General features: G+C 38.1%; 1 protein-coding gene across 2 annotated transcripts; it reads left to right on the top strand.

Annotated features, from left to right (window-relative positions):
• The first annotated feature begins 1,909 nt into the window (after positions 1-1,909).
• Positions 1,910-15,970, top strand: crfb1 (cytokine receptor family member b1). 2 transcript variants are annotated; one of them, XM_057336591.1, is made up of 9 exons: positions 1,910-2,033; positions 3,202-3,292; positions 4,645-4,765; positions 5,238-5,404; positions 6,285-6,442; positions 8,492-8,651; positions 11,726-11,847; positions 12,106-12,282; positions 13,622-15,968. In XM_057336591.1, exons 2-9 carry the CDS (start codon positions 3,244-3,246, stop codon positions 14,291-14,293), a joined length of 1,626 nt encoding a protein of 541 aa, XP_057192574.1. In that variant the 5' UTR covers positions 1,910-2,033; positions 3,202-3,243; the 3' UTR covers positions 14,294-15,968. The 2 variants fall into 2 exon arrangements, with proteins under 2 accessions (XP_057192574.1, XP_057192575.1); XM_057336592.1 differs by lacking the exons at positions 3,202-3,292; positions 4,645-4,765 and having other exon boundaries at positions 13,622-15,970.
• The last annotated feature ends 3,408 nt before the right edge of the window (positions 15,971-19,378 follow it).

Below are 19,378 nucleotides of genomic sequence, written 5' to 3'. Positions count from 1 at the left end.
ATAATAACAGTCTTGGCTATAGGTAATGGTCATGTTTTTCCTATATTTCTATACCTTTTATTTTGCCTTTACTATCTGTACTAATATGCATTCACTGTAAAGCTGCTTTGGAACAATGCTAAATTATAAAAGTGCATTAGTAATAAATCTAAATTAATTTAATTTTTGGAATAGAATATTCACATAAACTTTTTTATAAATTCCACATAGCTAACACCGGCCTTGGTAACAGACATCACAACTTTTATGTATTTTTGTTTACTGGTTATAAGTAATGGTACAACCTTTAAGGATTTCCAGTCTTTATAAAAGACTCATCACCAATTCATTATCACATAATTATACACATTTCCACGTTTGTACAATTGAATTAATGCATGGAGTCTCACATCTCTGAAAGGCTTTACCCTAACCTTTATCCCTATTCTAATTTCCAATGCCCTAAACCAGTGGTCACCAACCCTGTTCCTGGAGATCGACCGTCCTGCAGACTGCAGCTCCAACCCTGCTTCAGCACACCTGTCTGTCATTATCAAGCAAACCTGAACACCTTGATTAGATAGTTCAGGTGTGTTTGATTGGGGTTAGAGCTGAAATCTTCAGGACGGTCGATCTCCAGGAGCAGGGTTGGTGACCACTGCCCTAAACTGAAGATAAGGCCTCTGGGTTAAAAGTTCTGACTGAGTGGCAAGTTAATAAGTTGTGTCTCGAGCGAATGACAGGACACACACTCGGTTTTCTTTTAAGCTTCATGGTATTGCTCTTTTTTGTGCGCATCAATGTTATTGTTGTGAATATCAATGCTTTTGGGTAGACAAACAATAGCTTTTTCAGGTTGGAATACCATTCACAGGTCTCTGTCATACAAAGACAGTTTTCTCTGTATCCAGTTTTTTCTTTAAACTATTAGTATCTTTGGACAAAGTGGTAAATTCGCCTGAAAGAGATCAACAGAACATACCCAGCTAACATAAGGCTGGCGGACCAGTGGCGGGCCACCGGTGGCAAAGTACTTAAAGAAACAAAGGTGGTCTCAAACATCACCTGTTAACCTGAATCAAACACATACACTGAAATAATAAACCTTTATTTATTGTGATTAAATTTGAAAAAAGGTTTCACAAATCTTCAGTGTGTCTGATGATAAGGCATTATATTGAATTATACAGTATTACTGAATGCACTGAACCTTGAAAAAATTTGCAGAACAATGCACAAAGGTATCTCAGCTTTATAAGTGTTATCAAAGGGGCTCACTAAGAAATATTGATCCATAGGGTTTGAAATATGAATACTGATATTGATTTACTTCTTTTTTAAACAAACATGGCTATAGAATTATGCACATGTATATGAAAATGTTTAGAGAAAGATGCAAATAAACTTACACTTCATTAGCCTGATATTCTGAATATGGCCTTTCAACGTTTAATAGGTCCATTTAAGCAATACTTGATTTTTAATTATGTTGCAATCATTCTATATAGTTGTAGACTACTTATTCCCTCAAAATACATTGTTCACAATATATTTTAGATAAAATCTTGCAATTTACAAGCCTATTGTCTCTTGCTTTATTTTGTTTAAGCAATAACGCCACGCCAGTAGGTGGTGGTAAAGCTCTGTGGTCCAATGTGCATACACAAAACCACGTGTTAACACATAATTTACGGGTTAACACGTTGTTTTAAACTAACGTTAACACTCAATTACGTGTTAACACGTATCTACGCGTTAATGCGTTAATTGCGTGTTAACGCGTTGGTTTCACACGTTTTGGCCCTTCTGGCCTTCCATACCTTTAGTCTTTCCGACGTTTTGGCTCCTCTGGTCTTCCATAGTGCAGAGAAGTGAAACAAGCCTAATGACGTCTCAATGGCAAATCGAAACACGTGATTTCCAGTAATGACGTTGGGAAAGTACAGTCAGGAAGTTCCTTTAGTGTGTTTCAAACTATAGGCCTACGTGTATTTTTCTTAAATACTGCGATTTGTCTCACAAATGGAGGGATGAGGACTGTTACGGATTTACAGGTACTGAAAAGACCAGTTTAACATTTAATTTAGGCCTATTCAGGTTAAATGAAGCGAGTGCACTAACTACTACAATGTTTGTGTCCAGCGGAAACGTATTTCATGAAAAAAGAAATGTTTACAATTTAGGCAATGTTGATCCTATTTAATCTATCGAAATTTATAAAGCCTTGAATTGAGCCTTGAAACGGCGGGTAAATGAAGTAACTTTATGTGCAAGTGAATGTGCGGTCAATCTGCCTTTATTATTATCTCAGACATGCACCTCGTGCGTTTGCTTTTATGCCTTATGTAAAAATTATACTCGTAATCACAAAATAAAAAGTAAGGAAGAGAGTTCGTAAACAACATAATACTACTTACATAAAATGAGAAAACTCTGAGAGAAACGGTTAAATAAGGGTGTTGGTAGATTTTGACATCTCAAGCTATTTGACACCAATATAGAAGTTAATAGAACATAATATAAGGATCATAATTTCACACAAAAAAGTCAAGCTTGGTTTGTATCTTAACTAAATTTCCACAAATAGTTATTCAATTATTGTTATTAGCCCTACATTTAATTCGAAAGGTCATCAAATTAGTGTTTGAAATGTGTTGATCTATGTATTCTTCTGAAGTGATTAGTCATCGCCAGTCTCTTAAGTCTCAAGCCTGCAGTAATAATATTTGTATAGTATTTTCAATTTAATTTATTTTTTCTCTTGTAAATAAACATTTGTGGGAAAGGGGCCAGAGCAAACTTTAACTTTAAATGTGGTGACAAACAAATGTCTAGTTCAGAAGCCAAAGGTTTTTCACCAAAGGTTGACAATTAAACAGCCAGATCTATGTTATATGCTTGTAAATCACTTATAGTATATATTACTAATCAAATAAAAGTACATTTGTGACATTGATCTTGCTAACTTTACAGAATGTTTCCTTGCTTCCATTGAACAACACACATGTACTTTATTGCAACATTATCTGGAACATTCTCAAATCATGATAATATGGATAAACTGTTTTTTTCCATTCTACTTTTTGAGCATTCTAACCATAACTGTTATATTCTCAAGACATTATCAATCATATGCAAACAATCAATTAATTGTTGCTGTTCTTTAATTTCCATTGTGTGGTGCACATTCATCATTTTTTATGTTTTTGATTTTGATTTCAGTGCACCTTTGTTGCTCATCATGAATTATGATTCTCTGTCAATATGAAGACAGTGTTGGGGCTTCGTTTGCTCATGTTTCTTTACTTTCCAGGTATGTTTATTAACAGTACATTTGTCAAAAACAGAATCCTTTTGTAAAATACACGTTTCATCTCAGTGGCTTTAGTCTAAGGTCACCATGAAATCAAAACTGACCATTATTTAATATTTATTTTTTACATTTATTTATTTGGTAACAGTTCACAATAAGGTTTTTTATTAAGGTATTTGTTAACATTATATAGGAAATGCATTAACTAAAATAAATTAAAATGTGCAATATAGTTTTCAGCACTTATTAATCCCTGTTAATGTTAGTTAATGTCAGTTGTCAATACAATTATTCATATATTGTTCATGGTGCATTAACTAATGTTAACAGTTGCCATGTTTTTTATGCATTAATAAATGCTGAAATTAACATGAACTGAGATTAATAAATGTTGTGGACGTATTGTTCATTGTTATTTCATGTTAGCTAATGCATTAACTAATATTGTTAACAAATACAACCTTAATGTAAATTGTTCCTAATTATTTTAATAGAATATTGCTGTGTCCATGTGGATCACTGTTTTTATTTTATGTGCTCTTATAATTCTTAATTAAAACCTGAAAATGTACTTCAACTCTGGAGTGGCGATCCTTCTCTGATGAAGTCTCTTTGAGCTCTGCCCTTTAACAGTCAGTCCTCCATTTCTCAATTTTCTAGATCCAATTAATCTGCAAAAAAACAAGTAATTCCATCATTTTTTCTTATTCAATATTGGATATAATATTGTACTCAGACATACAGCCGGAAAAAGAGACCATTCCAAAATGTTCATGTAATCAGCATTTCTAGATGTATTGTGATCATTCCAGTCCAGTGTCTGTTGTATTTCAATAAATCAAACCTCAGTGAGAGTGACAAAGTCATCCAACAGCAATGTGAAAGACTGACAGAATGACCAGATATAATAATTTTTGAACTTTTCCTAAATACAAATATTACTCTTGTAATGCTTAAAAGTGAATATGAACTTGTTTTATTTGCAGTGTTTGTGCTTTGAAAAATACAGAGTATATTTTCTATTATTTTGACCTCTTTCCCGAGTTTTCATTTCCTGCAAATAAATGCAAATAGAAACAATATTTTCATTTGAAATTTGGAAGAAAGTTCACAGAACGAAACAAAAATGATCATTTTACCTAAACACATAAATAGTAAATTGAGAGAAAACTGACATGGTGCTTTGAATTTTTTTCCGCGGCTTTATGTCACAACATTGAAGTCAGTTGTGACTGCTAGTTCATGGGACTTGACAAAAAAAGTTGCTCTTTCTTTTGTTGTTGTTTTTCACTATGTTAACATATTTGTGTTTTGGTTGCATGATTTTGTCATTTTCGGTTGTCTTCATTTAGTGCTCGATGCAATCCCTGCTCCAGTTAAATTTACAATATTGTCTCACAACTTTAAACACATTTTACAATGGAGCCCTGGAATAAATTCTACAACACGGACTGTTTTCAATCTAAAGCAAAGGTAAGGGATTGCATTGTAAACATCGTAAAATCTGTCCATCTGTCAACTTTTTGCAACAAGATTCCTACACCTGCTTCACTACATTATAAAAGCACAGGAGATCAACTTTAAATATGTTAACTTTGCTATATGGCTGAAATAATATACTGTAAAAGTGAATAAATGATGAGACAATGTTAATTTTTGGTCTGACTATTTTATTACAAAAGCCATTTTATTATGCTGGAGTAGCCCAATTGTGATCCATTTTGGCTGGGTTAAAGCAAAAAGTCCTGAACAAAGCTCATACACATATTCTCAATAGTCTTTACTCAAAGGAGAGAATATTTTTTGTCCATTGTAAAATATAACTACAATTTAGCATTATGCATTATAATCAAACTGTTTTGAAGCTGTTTATAATGTACTACAAAATGTAAACTTTTTCTATTCGGATGATCTTTAACCAGCCTCCATCTTATTATTTCTACAGGTGCAGTTCTGGAAAGCCAATAATTCACCTTAACATCAGAAATACGACAGTAGATGTTTCTCAATCATTAGAGGACATCTACACACAATGTACATTCTCTATTTGGGCATCACTTGACAACATGACATCATCCAAAGTTGAGAAAAGTATTACACCATATGAAGACAGTAAGTCATACTTGAAAATCTGCAAGTTGTTAGCGAGGTGAAGCTAGATTACAATTTGTATGTTTACATTCTCTTCTGTATCTGGTGGTTTTCTTATTATTCTTCTGAAATGGAAATCAATGGCAGCCATAGAAAAGCTTTGAAATGTGGTGTACAGGTAGAGGACAGTCTAAAATGTTACCATAACAAAGTTTGACTCATGTTTATGGCCATACCCTTTGAACTGAAAGTTGTAGAAACAAATCCTGAATTCTAGGCTCATGACGATTTGAATGCACCCTTTTACAAGATTTCCTATCATGAAATATTCCCTGCCATTTCTTTTTTCTTTTTTTAAACCTACGTTTTCGAACACCTACAGTTTTGCCTGATTTACATGAAAGTTGGCATGTAGCATCTGTAGCAGACACATTCACAGTCCTGACCTGAGGGTACACTCCCTGTTTTGTCAAACGTTACCCAGTGTTACTCGGTTTGTCATTGTGGGCGACACCCATTTTTAATTTTTAATTATCATTATCATGCTCTGAGAGTATATGCAAAAATTTATTCTGAGGCCTCCTTGTGGTGTAATAATGTAAAACGTGTCATATTGTCATGGGACTCATATCTAGATCTATTAGAATTGCTGGCTTATGACGAGTACGATAAAACGAGAACTGTTGACGAGTATGATTAATAGTTAATCATTTTAGTGCTTCAGTTCATTCCTGAGGCAGCATTTCTAATTTTTGTTTAGTTTTCAAAAGTTAAAAAAATATATTTAGGCCAATATTTTATTTAATTACAGTAAATAGAACCATTTTAATAGTTTACGTTTTAGTAACTACTACTATACTAATCCTTTACTTTCTTTTTATCTTTATTTTACTTTTTTCAGCTGTTATAGGTCCACCTACTGTATTTCTGTCTGGTTGTGGAGACTGTTTGAAAATCAATGTGTCACTGCCCAGAGGATCTGGAAAAAAGAATGACCTTGACCGGTTTTATAATTCTGTGGACTTCAATTTAAGCTGGAAGAAAGCAGGAGAGGAGAATGTAAGAATCACTACAGAAGGAGTCTTATTTCTTGTACTGCAGGATGATTGCAAGTTTTTTATATTTATATATATATATATATATATTTTTTTTTTTTTTCTAACAAAAATATTGATGTAATCAAGTAAAGTGGTTAAAAATGATCAAAACCTGTGTGCAGAACCAGGTGCTGTGAATGTGCTACAAGCTCACAGTAACATATCTGCGTGCTAGAAAGTAATGAGAACTTGTTCGACTGGTGATGTCCAAATTTGTGAATGATTCGTTCTTTTGTAGCAGTTAATTTTAGTTAACTGGTCAGAACTGATCCCTGGTCGCTTTTTATGTATGTTAACTTCCGCTACACATGCGCAAAGAAAAGAGTTACCCGCAGATTATTTCTGATAACAATCAAAAGAAACCAAGAAGAACCGTTACTAGCACGGCTGGACTGGGAAGAAAAATCGGCCCTGGCATCTGCCCTCCACCGAATCTCTCGGGGGGGGGGGGGGGGGGGGTGTGATTTGGCATTCACATTTACAATACGTCCGTCTAAGCGGCCAACGCCTCCGTTACGGCCCCATACGTTAGCGGCAAACGCATCCGTTATGGCCCCATAAGTTAGCGGCCACCGCCTCCGTTCCGGCCCGATACGTTAGTGGCCCACCGGGAAAACTACCGGTACCCCAGATGGCCAGTCCACCCCTGGTTACTTGGCTAAACTTGCCTCTCCAATATTTCGAATTTAGATTGCGATATCAAGTTCAACCGCTAGATGTCAATGTACCACATGGTTTCTTCAAATGTGACAAAGTTAAACGACCCATTTAATAAATTGTTTATTCAATAAAATTAACAAACAACAAAATTCAACAAATCGTTTATTTAATACAATTATTATACAATAAAATAATAATATAAATTAATATTCATATAAATTAAATTAAATCTAAATATATTTTTAGCCACTAGCCAGACCAATAAACAAACACAGACTGTAAGTTAACTTCGGCCCAGGCGTGTGTGTCCATTTATAGCATTCAATGATTAATGAAAATGATGCTTTTGTTTGTGATGAATCTCAGGATAATTATTCACTATATTAAAGTTTGCATTCATAGTAACACTGTTTTAAGCTATGAATTATTATTACTGACATAATTTAATCAAATCTTCTATTTGTTGAATAGTGTGTGGTCTTCTCCACTCTGCTGTTAGTATACCTCTCCAGCTCTCTTATACAACACCAATAGAACACTTATAGAACACTAATGTTGTGTTCAATCCAAATGCGAAGCATTGTGTTCCTTGCTCTTTAATACTTTTCACGCGAGTGTGAAGAACATTGCGCGAAAAGGAGCATTTTAACGCGTCCAGACGTGTTAAACAGTAGGTGTCAATGAGCTCTTCTCGTGAATTTCTCGCTCGAGTTGAAATCTTTCGTCTGATTTGATGCATTTTTAATACTTAATACTGGCAGTTCATTTTTGTTTACTGCTTTCTTTACTACTTTGGGACAGTAATGTAGAGATTGACACCTTTAACACAATGCTAAATCAAAGATTAGTTTACCCTTGTGCGCCGTCGAGCAAATCAATGTCGTTGTCTGCTCTTTGTTGTGAGATTTCCCAAACTCTCTGGTATTTTTAGCAGTAATTTGTTTTGCTGCCATCCGTCATCGATATGCTTCATTACTCCTGTGTTGTGCATTTGTTTGTGTCGCGTTTACAATGATGCTACAGCAGTAGAGGCGCAACTATGACGATAAGTTTATAATCCCCACCCACTTTGAAGCAGTACTAAACTGCAGTGGAAAAGCAAACTGAGCCGAAGTGAACCGAGCTGTACCGAACCGAGCAACCGTACCATGCAGTGTCGTTGTACTGTGGCTGCCATTACATCATCCAGGTGGATGCTGCACACTGGTGGTGGTTGAGGAGAGACCCCCCTCATATGATTGTAAAGCGCTTTGGGTGTACAGCAATACACAATAAAGCGCTATATAAATTCCTCATTCATTCATACTGTCACATCAGCTGCTGTTTCTTTTGTTGTCATGTATGCATACAGGCCAACCAGGTTATTATACCAGGTGGAGAGTATGTTCTACAGAATCTAAAGCCTCGTGATAAGTACTGCATTAGAGTACTTCCCATGATCAATTCCAATCGCAACACTCGGCTCTCTGACTGGCAGTGTGAATACACTAGTATAGAAGTGTCAGAAAAAGGTAAGACATATCCTATTGACTTGAATAGAATGGCATCATTATTAATGGTGTTTATTTTTTTAATAATTGTTATAACAATAATTGTTTTAATATTTGCATTGCCGTTTTTCTTTTCCTGCATCTGTGTCTTGTATATGGATCCATAAGGGCAATGTTGGAAACTTTAACACACTTGTTTCTCTAATATCTACAGGGTAGTGTGCAGAGTTACATTCATTGCTTGTTCTGAGCTTAGATTTTGATTGTCACAATAAACCTATATTATACTCATCACCATTGCAACTCCATACAGTTTGGAACGTATCAGAGCCAAAAACAGTCATCTTTGTCTCATCGTTACAGAGTTATAGAGTCAATCACCACCACTTATCCATCAAAAAATACATTGTGTTGCCCTCCAGGTCAACTGGGAAACTCCTTAGAAGTGCTTGACACGCTGGTGTCCTCTATCCCTGAAGATGGCACTCCACTGGTAATGCTAGGTGACTTCAACATCCACCTAGACAAACCACAAGCAGTCGACTTCTTAGCTCTCCTCGTTTGACCTTCACAGGGCCTACACCCCTCCCACCCACAGAGGAGGACAACAGCCCCTCTTGTCTCTGGCTTTCTGAAACTCTTTGTGACCATCGGTCCAAGCTAAGGGCTGCGGAGAGGAAGTGGCGACCCTGCTGATCTCTCCAAGTATCAACATCTTAACTCCATTTCTACTGATATGTCTGCAGCCAAAACCAAGTACTTTCAAAACAAAATCCAAACTGCATCTAACCCGCATCAACTTTTCTCAACCTTCTCCTCTCTTCTCTGTCCCCCTCCACCTCCCGCCAATACCTCGTTGACCGCTGATGACTTTGCCAACTTCTTCACTGATAAAGTGGAGACCATCAGCAGGCAATTCTCTGCTCACACATCCCTGATCTCTCTCTTACCCCTTGCTATCCTCAACTCCCTTCTTTCTCTCCCCTTTCAGAGACTGATGTGTCCAAAATTCTCCTTTCCATCCGGTCTACTACCGGTCCCCTCGACCCGATCCCTTCCCACCTCCTACAGGCTATCTCTCCGTCTCTACTGCCTCAACTCGCACACATTATAAACACTTCCATCACCACTGGTACTGTCCCCACCTCATTTAAACAAGCCCTGGTAACACCTTTACTCAAGAAACCAACACTCGACCCCTCAATGGTCAGCTACTACAGTACAATCTCACTCCTGCCTTTCCTTTCCAAGGCCCTCGAAAGGGTAGTTTTTAACCAAATCTCAGCCTATCTCTCACAGCACAACCTTCTGGACAGTCAACAACTGGCTTCAAGAAAGAACATTCTACGGAGACCGCTCTTCTGTCTATCGTCGAAAACCACGGCAGGCAAGGGCTAAATCCTTGTCATCTGTCCTTATTCTTCTTGATCACTGTGCTGCATTTGACACTGTGAACGACCAGATCATGCTGTCCACTCTCTCCAAACTGGGTATCTCTGGAACTGCACTCAACTGGTTTGACTCTTATCTCACAGGCAGATCCTTTAAGGTATCCTGGAGAGGCCAGACATCCAGATCTCACCAGCTGACAACTGGAGTTCCTCAGGGATCAGTTCTTGCTCCTCTCCTCTTTTCTATATATACCACATCCCTGTGTCCAATTATTAAGGCACGTGGGTTCTCATACCATTTTTATCCAGATGATACGCAGCTTTATTTATCTTTTCAGCCAGATGACCCCACCATCTCTGCCCGTGTCTCTGCCTGCCTTTTGGACATTTCTTCTTGGATGAAAGAGCATAACCTACTACTCAACCTCTCCAAGACAGAACTTCTGGTTTTACCGGCCCACCCATCAATTGAACACCACCATACCATTCAGCTCGGATCCTCAACTATAACACCCACCAAGTCTGTGAGGAACCTGGGGGTAATGTTCGACGACCAGCTGAAATTCACCTCTCACATCGCAGCAACCACTCGAACCTGCAGGTATGTGCTCTACAACATCAGGAAAATCAGGCCGTTCCTGTCAGAGCATGCCTCTCAGCTGCTAGTCCAAGCTCTGGTCATATCAAGACTGGACTACTCCAATTCTCTACTGGCCTGCCTTCCAACCAATGCAGTCAAGTCCTTGCAAATGATCCAGAATGCAGCTGCACGTCTAGTTCTCAATCAGCCTAAAATAACCCATGTAACACCCCTCCTGATTTCACTTCACTGGCTGCCAGTTACTGCCCACATCTAGTTTAAATTGCTGACACTGGCCTTCAGAACAATAACGGCAAATTTGCCCCTTTATCTTAACTCACTGCTCCAGGTCTACATCCCCTACCGTCATCTTCGGTCTGAAAAAGAGCGACGCCTGGTTGTTCCATCACAGCGAGGCACCAAATCGCTGGCAAAAACCTTTACTCATCCGGTTCCCCTGTGGTGGAATGAACTGCCAGCCTGCACCCGAACTGTAGCATCCTTCACAACTTTCAAAAAACAGCTCAAAACATACCTGTTCCGCATTTATTTGACTAACCAATAAGTGTCTATGCCTTGTTTAAAAAATAAAATAAAAATCTTGTTGTTCATTCTCTCCCTTGCTTACAGCTTTAATCCTCGTAGTAGCCTGGCCTTGTAAACTAACGGTACTGTTTAGCGTGTTGACAAAATGTTTATATGCTCTCCTACTTGTAAGTCGCTTTGGATAAAAGCGTCTGCCAAATGAATAAATGTAAATGCAATGTATATGTAAAATAGTTTGTATTTGTTTTGTCAACGTGAGCCCTGGCAAATTCTAGATAAGATTTTTTTGTGCTAGGCTTCCTTCGCGGATTATAGCCATGCATGCCTCTCCAGTATACTTCATATGATGTCACTCACCCCAGTTTGACTTTCAAATGAGTTGGACATCACAAAACTCTTGGTGCTAGCCAGGATATATTTCTTATGTCTTTTGCTTGTTGTCAAAAATACTGTAATCTACAGGTACTATATTATTTGTGGTTGTGTACCAGAAGTTAACTTTGGGCCACAAAAGCATGCATGCGCAGTAACGTTTGTTTATGTTGTTGTTAAGTTGTATATTCTCTCTCTCTCTGCAGTGTTATACTTAGTGGGTTGGTCAGTGGGAGCTGTTTTGTTTGGATTGGGTGTGGTGGTGCTGGCAAGCACCCTGTTCTATACTGGGTTCCTATGTAGGAAGACTCTTCTGCCTAAAGCAATGGTAAAACCCCCATGTATATGCAATTAGTTTTTTTTTCAGAAAGTTTCACATGCATCATTACTTTTAATCTTATAAAGAAAATTAGCTTTTTTAGAAACTAGATTATTTTTCAGAAAGTATGTCAACTCTGTAAGGTTGCCCAGGTTTATTGAGTTAGTGTTTTTAATTCTCCCAGTGCTGTAAATAAACAGAATTCAGATTTTTTTCTACATATAATATTTGTTGAGTTGAGGACTCTCTGTTTTTTTCCCTATTCAGTGTAATATAGTACACGTGTACCACTTGAACCCTGAACGGACAGTGACTGAGAATGTATTTCTGAGTGATGCTCAACTGATCAGATCTAAAAATGATCCCACCAGAAACAGTCCTTTATTATATATTGATGAAGGGTCACATAAAAAGCAACACGAAGATGAAGACAGCTTTGACCAGGTTTGTCTAATTCATCACCTCACAGTTTTCTGACATTTGATTATGTACATTTTACAACACTGAGGGTGGGTTCCACCAGCAAGGATTATCCTTAAATCTAGAGTAAATTGACAGTTTTTGATTTAATGTTTTCATGCATATAGGTCAATAGGTAGTGAACCGTTCTTCAAAAAGACATTTCTTGTGCATGCGTGGGTTTTGATGGCATAGTTGCATATCAACTACTAAAGGGACCACCGTTGCATTATCCTATACACTGGAGCTTTCACACCGTAGCACTTTCACATTCCTGTAACTATTGCTGGAAGTACACACTTTTTGGTGTGTTTGCACCACACTATGAACATTCAGGTTGTCGTTTAATGGTCGATTGTGTGTTATAAGAGAGAGCTGATGAGAGATGCTAATGAGCCTTTTTCACAGCAGCCTCCATGTGGATGGTCTATTTGAGCTCCTCTGTGAGGTTGGCCGAAGAAGGCCGACACGTCTACATGCCTGGAGCTCGTGATGAGGCATCTAGTTATATATATATCTATGGGTGACATAACACAAAAGAGAATAGAGTCTGCAGGGAAGCGAGGAAGCGGGCGTAGAGGCTGAAAATGTCATAAAAATATTTTTATTTCAGATTGGTGTGTAGTTCTGAATAAATTTTGAATGCATAGTCAAGTCAGTTTTGCGCCTTTCACATTGCATTGTTTTTACTGCTCTTTTTTTCCTTCAGTTAGCTAGCAAATCATGTTCTGTATTGTTTTCCTTATGTGATTTGGTGTGTATAGACGGTTTCTCTCGCGCATGCAAACTGAACTTCCGGTACACATTCACAAACAATAGAGTTCCTGTAGATTATTTCTGATAACAATCAAAAGAAACCGAGCAGACCGTTGCTTGGCTAAACTTCTCTCCAATATTTTGAATTTAGACTGCGCTACCAAGCTCAACCGCTAGATGTCAATGTACCAAACGACCGAACTACAGTACCCATTCAACAAATTGTTTATTTAATAAAATGAACACACAACAAAATTCAACAAATCGTTTATTTAATACAATTATTATACAGTAAAATAATAATAAAAATTAATATTAACATAGACTAAATAAAATATAAATAGTTATATTATTAGACACTAGCCAAACACGGACCGGAAGTTAACTGGGGGTCAGGCGCGTGCGCGTCCGATGAAACGGTCTTTAGTAGTGAACTGTATACTGTATAGTCCATGATATCTAGACCTATTCTATTTTTTTCTTGTTGAATAGTAAAATGGGATTGCTAGGTTCCTGAATATTGAATTAAAATGTAAATATTCTTAATTTGTTTTTTATTTTTTCATAGGCAGACACAGAGGATGATGAAGAATATGACAAAGAAGATGAGGAAGGCAACTGCACCTACATGGGTTGCATAATTAAACAAAGTGATTCGCAAAGTACTAGTAATAAAGAGGATGGCATAGTTTCATCTTTGCCCCTCCTTTATAGCTCCAGTATCTGTAGCACAGGGGATAAACCAGCCCTGCATCTCAGTGTAACTGCACTATCCCCAGACATTCACAGCGATGAAGATGAGAATAAGGTGGAAGTGGTGTCAGAGGAGTCCGGGGAAAAAAAACAACTTCCTAAATTGAGATTTGAGCCAGAGGGAAATGCAGATGTTTCAAATGCTACAGGGAATGTCAACTTATTCTCTGTCACTTTACGACCTTTTGGATCAGAAGAATACGAAAAAGATGTGGATGAGGAAGAGGTTTGTAAACCTCTGCTAAGAAAAGTTCAAAAAGAACTTTACGGGATCCAACCGTATGTACAGACAGAAATGAAAACAGATGATTCGATAACAAAGGGACGTCAAAAGCATCTGCTTGTGTGCTCATATGATCCGGACATACAGACTAATCAGGACACAAAGTCGGGCTATACAGCGACCGCCACAGGAGTTATGCTCGAACAAGATAGTTGCTCATCTGATGAGACTGATTATTGTGAGACAGGCTATATAATGCGATAAAGACTTTAAATGTTTATTTTAAGAAAAAATATGCTCAGACGTTAAGTTAATGTAACCTGACTTTCTGTCAAATATTTTTAAGGAGAAGCACGTTGTTGGCACGGTGACGGGTTTACATTTCAAAATATTTTTTATTGCTTTTTCATCAAGGCACATGCCCTTAAAGGAGTAGTAAAATAACTTTTCAAAAAACTTTAAAATAAGCCCCCATTGACTTTCCATAGTAGGAATGAAATAGCTTAATATTACTTATTGACAGTCAAACCATGCAGATCACATTTACATTCAAGGTTTTCAGCAATTGTTTTTGGTTGTTTTTTTTACCTTCATATACACTCACTCAATAACTGCATCACTGCCTACAGGAACTTCTCTATTCAGCCAGCTCATACAGAACGCTGCTGCCAGGACTCTGACCAGAACCAAAAAAATCTGAGCATATCACCCCAATCCTCAGATCCTTACACTGGTTACCAGTCACTTGTAGAATCAATTTCAAAGTATTATTAATGGTCTATAAATCACTCAATGGTCTAGGTCCTAAATACATATCAGATACGCTTATTGAATATAAAGCACAGACTCTTCAGATCATTAGGATCAAGTCAGTTAGCGATAACAAGGGTTCACTCAAAACAAGGCGAGTCAGCGTTTAGCCATTACGCCACCCGTAGCTGGAATCTGCTTCCAGAAAACATCTGATGTGCTCCAACAGTAGCCACTTTTAAATCCAGACTAAAAACATTTGTTCAGCCGTGCGTTTACAACCTGAGCACTGTGCTGCTTCACACTAACTGCACTTTTATTTCTATCTTTTTCTTTTAATTTGATTCTTTTTATGATCAAATTTTGTTTGCATTTAATTGTTGTTTTAAATTCTGTTCTTTTGTGTATTTGTGATTTTAATCTTTTACTTACTTAAAAATGTCTTATGCACCATGCTTACGTAAAGCACTTTGAATTACTTTGTGTACAAAATGTGTGCAATATAAATAAACATGCCTTGCCTTGCCTTTGCCTAATACCTCCTAAAAGAGTCAACAAAATGATGCGTCACAGGGATCCATTAACATGAGGTGTTGTGGAGCTAACATTTATTCAAGTATTCTACTGAACAGCTGCAAAAAAGTACTTCAGTGTCGCATTTGGTAACGGTGGGGGTTGGCAACCAAACTGGGATGATTGTGGAGGGCCAAACCAAATAGGCTTAACTTAACTTAATTCTGCTCAAAATTAATTGTATTGTTTTTTTTAAGCAAAGATTATATGATTTTGATTAGCAGCTGGTAAGAATACATGTTACCCTTATGAACATTCACCATGGTTTACCTATAGTAATCTGTTTTTGTATTGATAGTAGTAAAACCATAGACCTTGTACACCAACTCTACCTACACGTGACGTTCTGAGTCCACATTTGAAGCAGTAAACTAAGGGTGTGTTTACATATGGCATGTTTGGTTAGATTAAAACAAACTCTAGTGCGACGGCTCTGTTAGTGCCATTTATTTGTGTGAGTGTGAATGCTGCCATCCAAACACTGGTGCGCACCAAACAGAGTTTGTTTGAAAGCAGGTTCGGTCCCCTTTCAAACAAACTCTGGCGCGATTCGATTGAGGGTGCGTGTAGTTCGGTTCTCTTGGACCGGACCAAAAAAAAAAGAAATTCCGTCCTGGTTAACTTGATGATGGTATTTTTACCAAGCCGGTAACTTGCGGAAACGTCATGAAGTGTTTAAAGCAGTCCAAACAGCAACAGAAATCCCTCCATTACACGTGCAAGAGCAGATTTAATTAACACTCCTTTAAAGGTGTCCTGAACTTGGCATGTTTATTGTTTTATACTGTTGTATGAGGTCTACTTATGACGTTCGCGTGGTTTTTACATTCAGAAACATCAAAATCAATAAATAATAGACTAATTTGTACCCGGGTTTTGAGGCCAGCTCGACAAACGATCGGTTTGAATGAGCGTTCCGCCATGAAGACTTGGAAGTAAATGCCCACTGCTATGATTGGATAACAGTTTGCATAGTTGGAGCCTTCTGTGAATTTGGTTAGAGACGTAACGTTAGGTTACACATTAGCACCATTTGCAGTTTTCGCACAGTTTTAGTATTATCTGGAGACCTCCTGTGATTTATAAATTACCTCCCCACATCTGGTGACGCATTAGCACGGGATAAGTGAAGCCTCTGATTTACTCAAATTTACTGACTTATTTCCCGGATGTGATGGCAAGGCTCTGCGTATAGTTTGTACTGTATAGCTTAGGTTACACATTCGCCCTATTCACACAGGATTAGTATTATCTGGGGACCTCGTGTGATTTATAAATGATGAGAGTTGAAAGATGAAAGATTGCTGCGCCATTCCTATCGGATCCAATATTGACGGCACAGCACTGCTTTTTAATTATAGTCTCTCCGCAAATCCATCATCGACCTCTGCCTTGTTCACAAAGGAATCTACGGTAATGTTTTCCCCACGTGAGCTGGAACGTCTTTAAAAGTAAACTTCAGCCACTCATTACTAATGTCGGAATACGAAGGAAGGTTATGCAGCGACTGTGTTCTTCCACAACCAGGCACTGACTCCACAATATTTTGCTTTAACGGCATGTTTATTGCTTGCTCGCTCTATCTGGTTCCGTGCAACTTGTGCTACTTCAGTACTGTCATGCGCGAACCAGTGGGTGGGGCTAGAGAAGTAGTCGTTGATATTGTCTTGTGGAGGCGGTGTTCAACCGATAGGTGCATTCCAGAACCTGCTGTTCGCTGCACACAGAAAATTCTAGGTACAGGAATGTACCTAAAAAAGTACAAATGCTTTGTCGCTCAAGCTGTACCTCTGTAGGGTATAAAAATGTACCTTTGAACATTGGTACATTTTTGTACCTTCTTGTTTGTACCTCTAAAGGAATATTTATGTACCCCTAGTGACATAAATGTCCCTTATATAGAGACGATCCATTTAATAATATATAAAAATTGCACCAAAACATTAAAAGTACATTTACATGTTTTGAAATGCAGCCTTCAAAGGACGCAGCCCCCGAATAGGGAGCTGCAGAGATGACGTATTTTTGTATGCAAACCCCTGAAGCGAGTTAGCATTTTAGGACTTCCGGCTCCATCTCCCCAAAGTCTATGGGTTTTTTTAATGGATTTTTGGTAAATCGCCTGAAAATAAGGTCTGTGGTTAACAAAAACTCTAAATATTTTCACGTTTTATTCTATGACATAAAACACACCAATTATAACCCGCTCGTGATTTTTTAAAGCCAAGTGTGGACTTATGCTGCATTTAAGACGACTTGGATTTCGGGTATTGCCGATCTCAATTCCGAAAGTGAACGTCTCAAACGGCAAACGAAGTCGGTTATCCGACCTCTGAACTAGGGGCAGATCGATCAACCCCGACCTCAGCGAGACGTGTCATTTGACGTCACGGACAAGATGGCGGCTTGCTCTTCGCAGGCTTATGTAAACAACCTTTTAACTATTTTTACAACATGTAATATGTATGAACATGAACGTTAAAATATCCAGACACTGTTTATGAACAAACGCCCACTTTGAATAGCCACCTTAAAACGATAACCTAGAATGCTCTTACATTCTCTCTGCGTCTCATAGTGACATCACGTGGTAAATGGTTAGTCGGGCAGTCGTGGCCTAATGGTTAGAGAGTCGGACTCATGACCACAAGGTTGCTGGTTCAATTCTCAGGGCTGGTGGGTGATGACTGAGGTGCCCTTGAGCAAGGCACCTTATCCCTACTTGCTCCCCGGGCACTGCAGTGATAGCTGCCCACTGCTCCGGGGGTACGTGTGTTCACCACTTGCTGTGCGTGTGTTCACTACTCTCTGGATGGGTTAAATGCAGAGGTCACATTTCGGGTATGGGTCACCATACCTGACAAATAGGTCACTTTCACTTCTAAACCGATAACCGACTTCTAAACATGCGAATGTGAGGCGTGGTTGACTGGAACGGATTGAGGTTGGAAGTCAGATATTTTACGTCATAAGATCCGAAACCCAAGTTGTCTCGAAAGCAGCATCAGAGGAGGTCCACAAGACCGGAGTTTGCCATTTGGAACAGGGCCTATGGCTATTCTATACCCATTTGGCCTTCCACAGTTTCAAACGTCTTGGCTCTAATGGTCTTCTATACACAGTCTCCTCGCACTACGGAAAGCACCATGTGTCCGACCCCCAATAGTGACCGATTGCAGAACAGCAGAACCATACGTCACAGCAGCGCCATGGCGGCCGTCTCATGGCGGAAGTGGGCAGAGTCACAGTCTCAGATCAGAAGTAGGCAAATGTAGTGAGACGTAAAGGAATGTCATGGCGGAGAAAGGGTAACTTTACACGGTAAAAAGTTGTCTTCGATTGTTGTTGGATTATCTGACGCTGAATGAGGAAGACCAGAAAAAGCCCTTCTGCAGCTTTCACATGCAGAAACAAATGACTCGGCTGGCCAAAGAGCCTTTCAGGTTTAGCTTTGAATTTTAGGGTGATAAGTACATTTTCCTTGATGAGTGTCTGGATAAAACATGCCTCAGGATTAATTGCATGTTTTAAGATTTTTTTTTATTTTAGGTTACCATTTTTGATTATTATTGTGTGCCTTCTGTGCAAAAGCTTTTGTTTGATTTTGTAATGTTAGTTTATGATGTGTAGTGTATAGCACATGTATGTACTTTGGAAAATTGGTTAATGAGTCATTCTATAATTAGGGGTACATTTCATATCAACCTATAAGTGAAGAAATCAGTGTGTTTTTTTGCTAAATATTCTACTTGTTTCCATAATATATCACTGGAATGTGCAAAATTCATTAATTGGCAAGCTTAAGCTCAAATGATAACTTAAGTATTTAAATCAAAATAAACATCTGATTCATTATTTTGTCAAATGTGTTACAGACAAAAGTTGTGTCATAGAAGACATGAATGAAATACTAAGCATTTGATAAAACATTTGTTTGCAAGTTCTTTAGTCTATTCTTCAGTGTGTTTGTGGTTGTTTGTCTAACTGCTTTGAAAATATGAATTTTGAGCTGGATAATTGATATTC

The sequence above is a fragment of the Triplophysa rosa genome, linkage group LG6 (genome assembly GCF_024868665.1).
Source record: "Triplophysa rosa linkage group LG6, Trosa_1v2, whole genome shotgun sequence".
NCBI lineage: Eukaryota > Metazoa > Chordata > Actinopteri > Cypriniformes > Nemacheilidae > Triplophysa > Triplophysa rosa.
This window is presented reverse-complemented; position numbering and strand designations above follow the sequence as displayed.

Coding starts and splice junctions, on each gene's coding strand:
- crfb1 (XM_057336591.1), top strand. CDS start 3,244: ATGAAGACAGTGTTGGGGCTTCGTTTGCTCATGTTTCTTTACTTTCCA. Junction 5,405..6,284: donor TATTACACCATATGAAGACA/GTAAGTCATACT, acceptor TACTTTTTTCAG/CTGTTATAGGTCCACCTACT. Junction 8,652..11,725: donor TATAGAAGTGTCAGAAAAAG/GTAAGACATATC, acceptor CTCTCTCTGCAG/TGTTATACTTAGTGGGTTGG.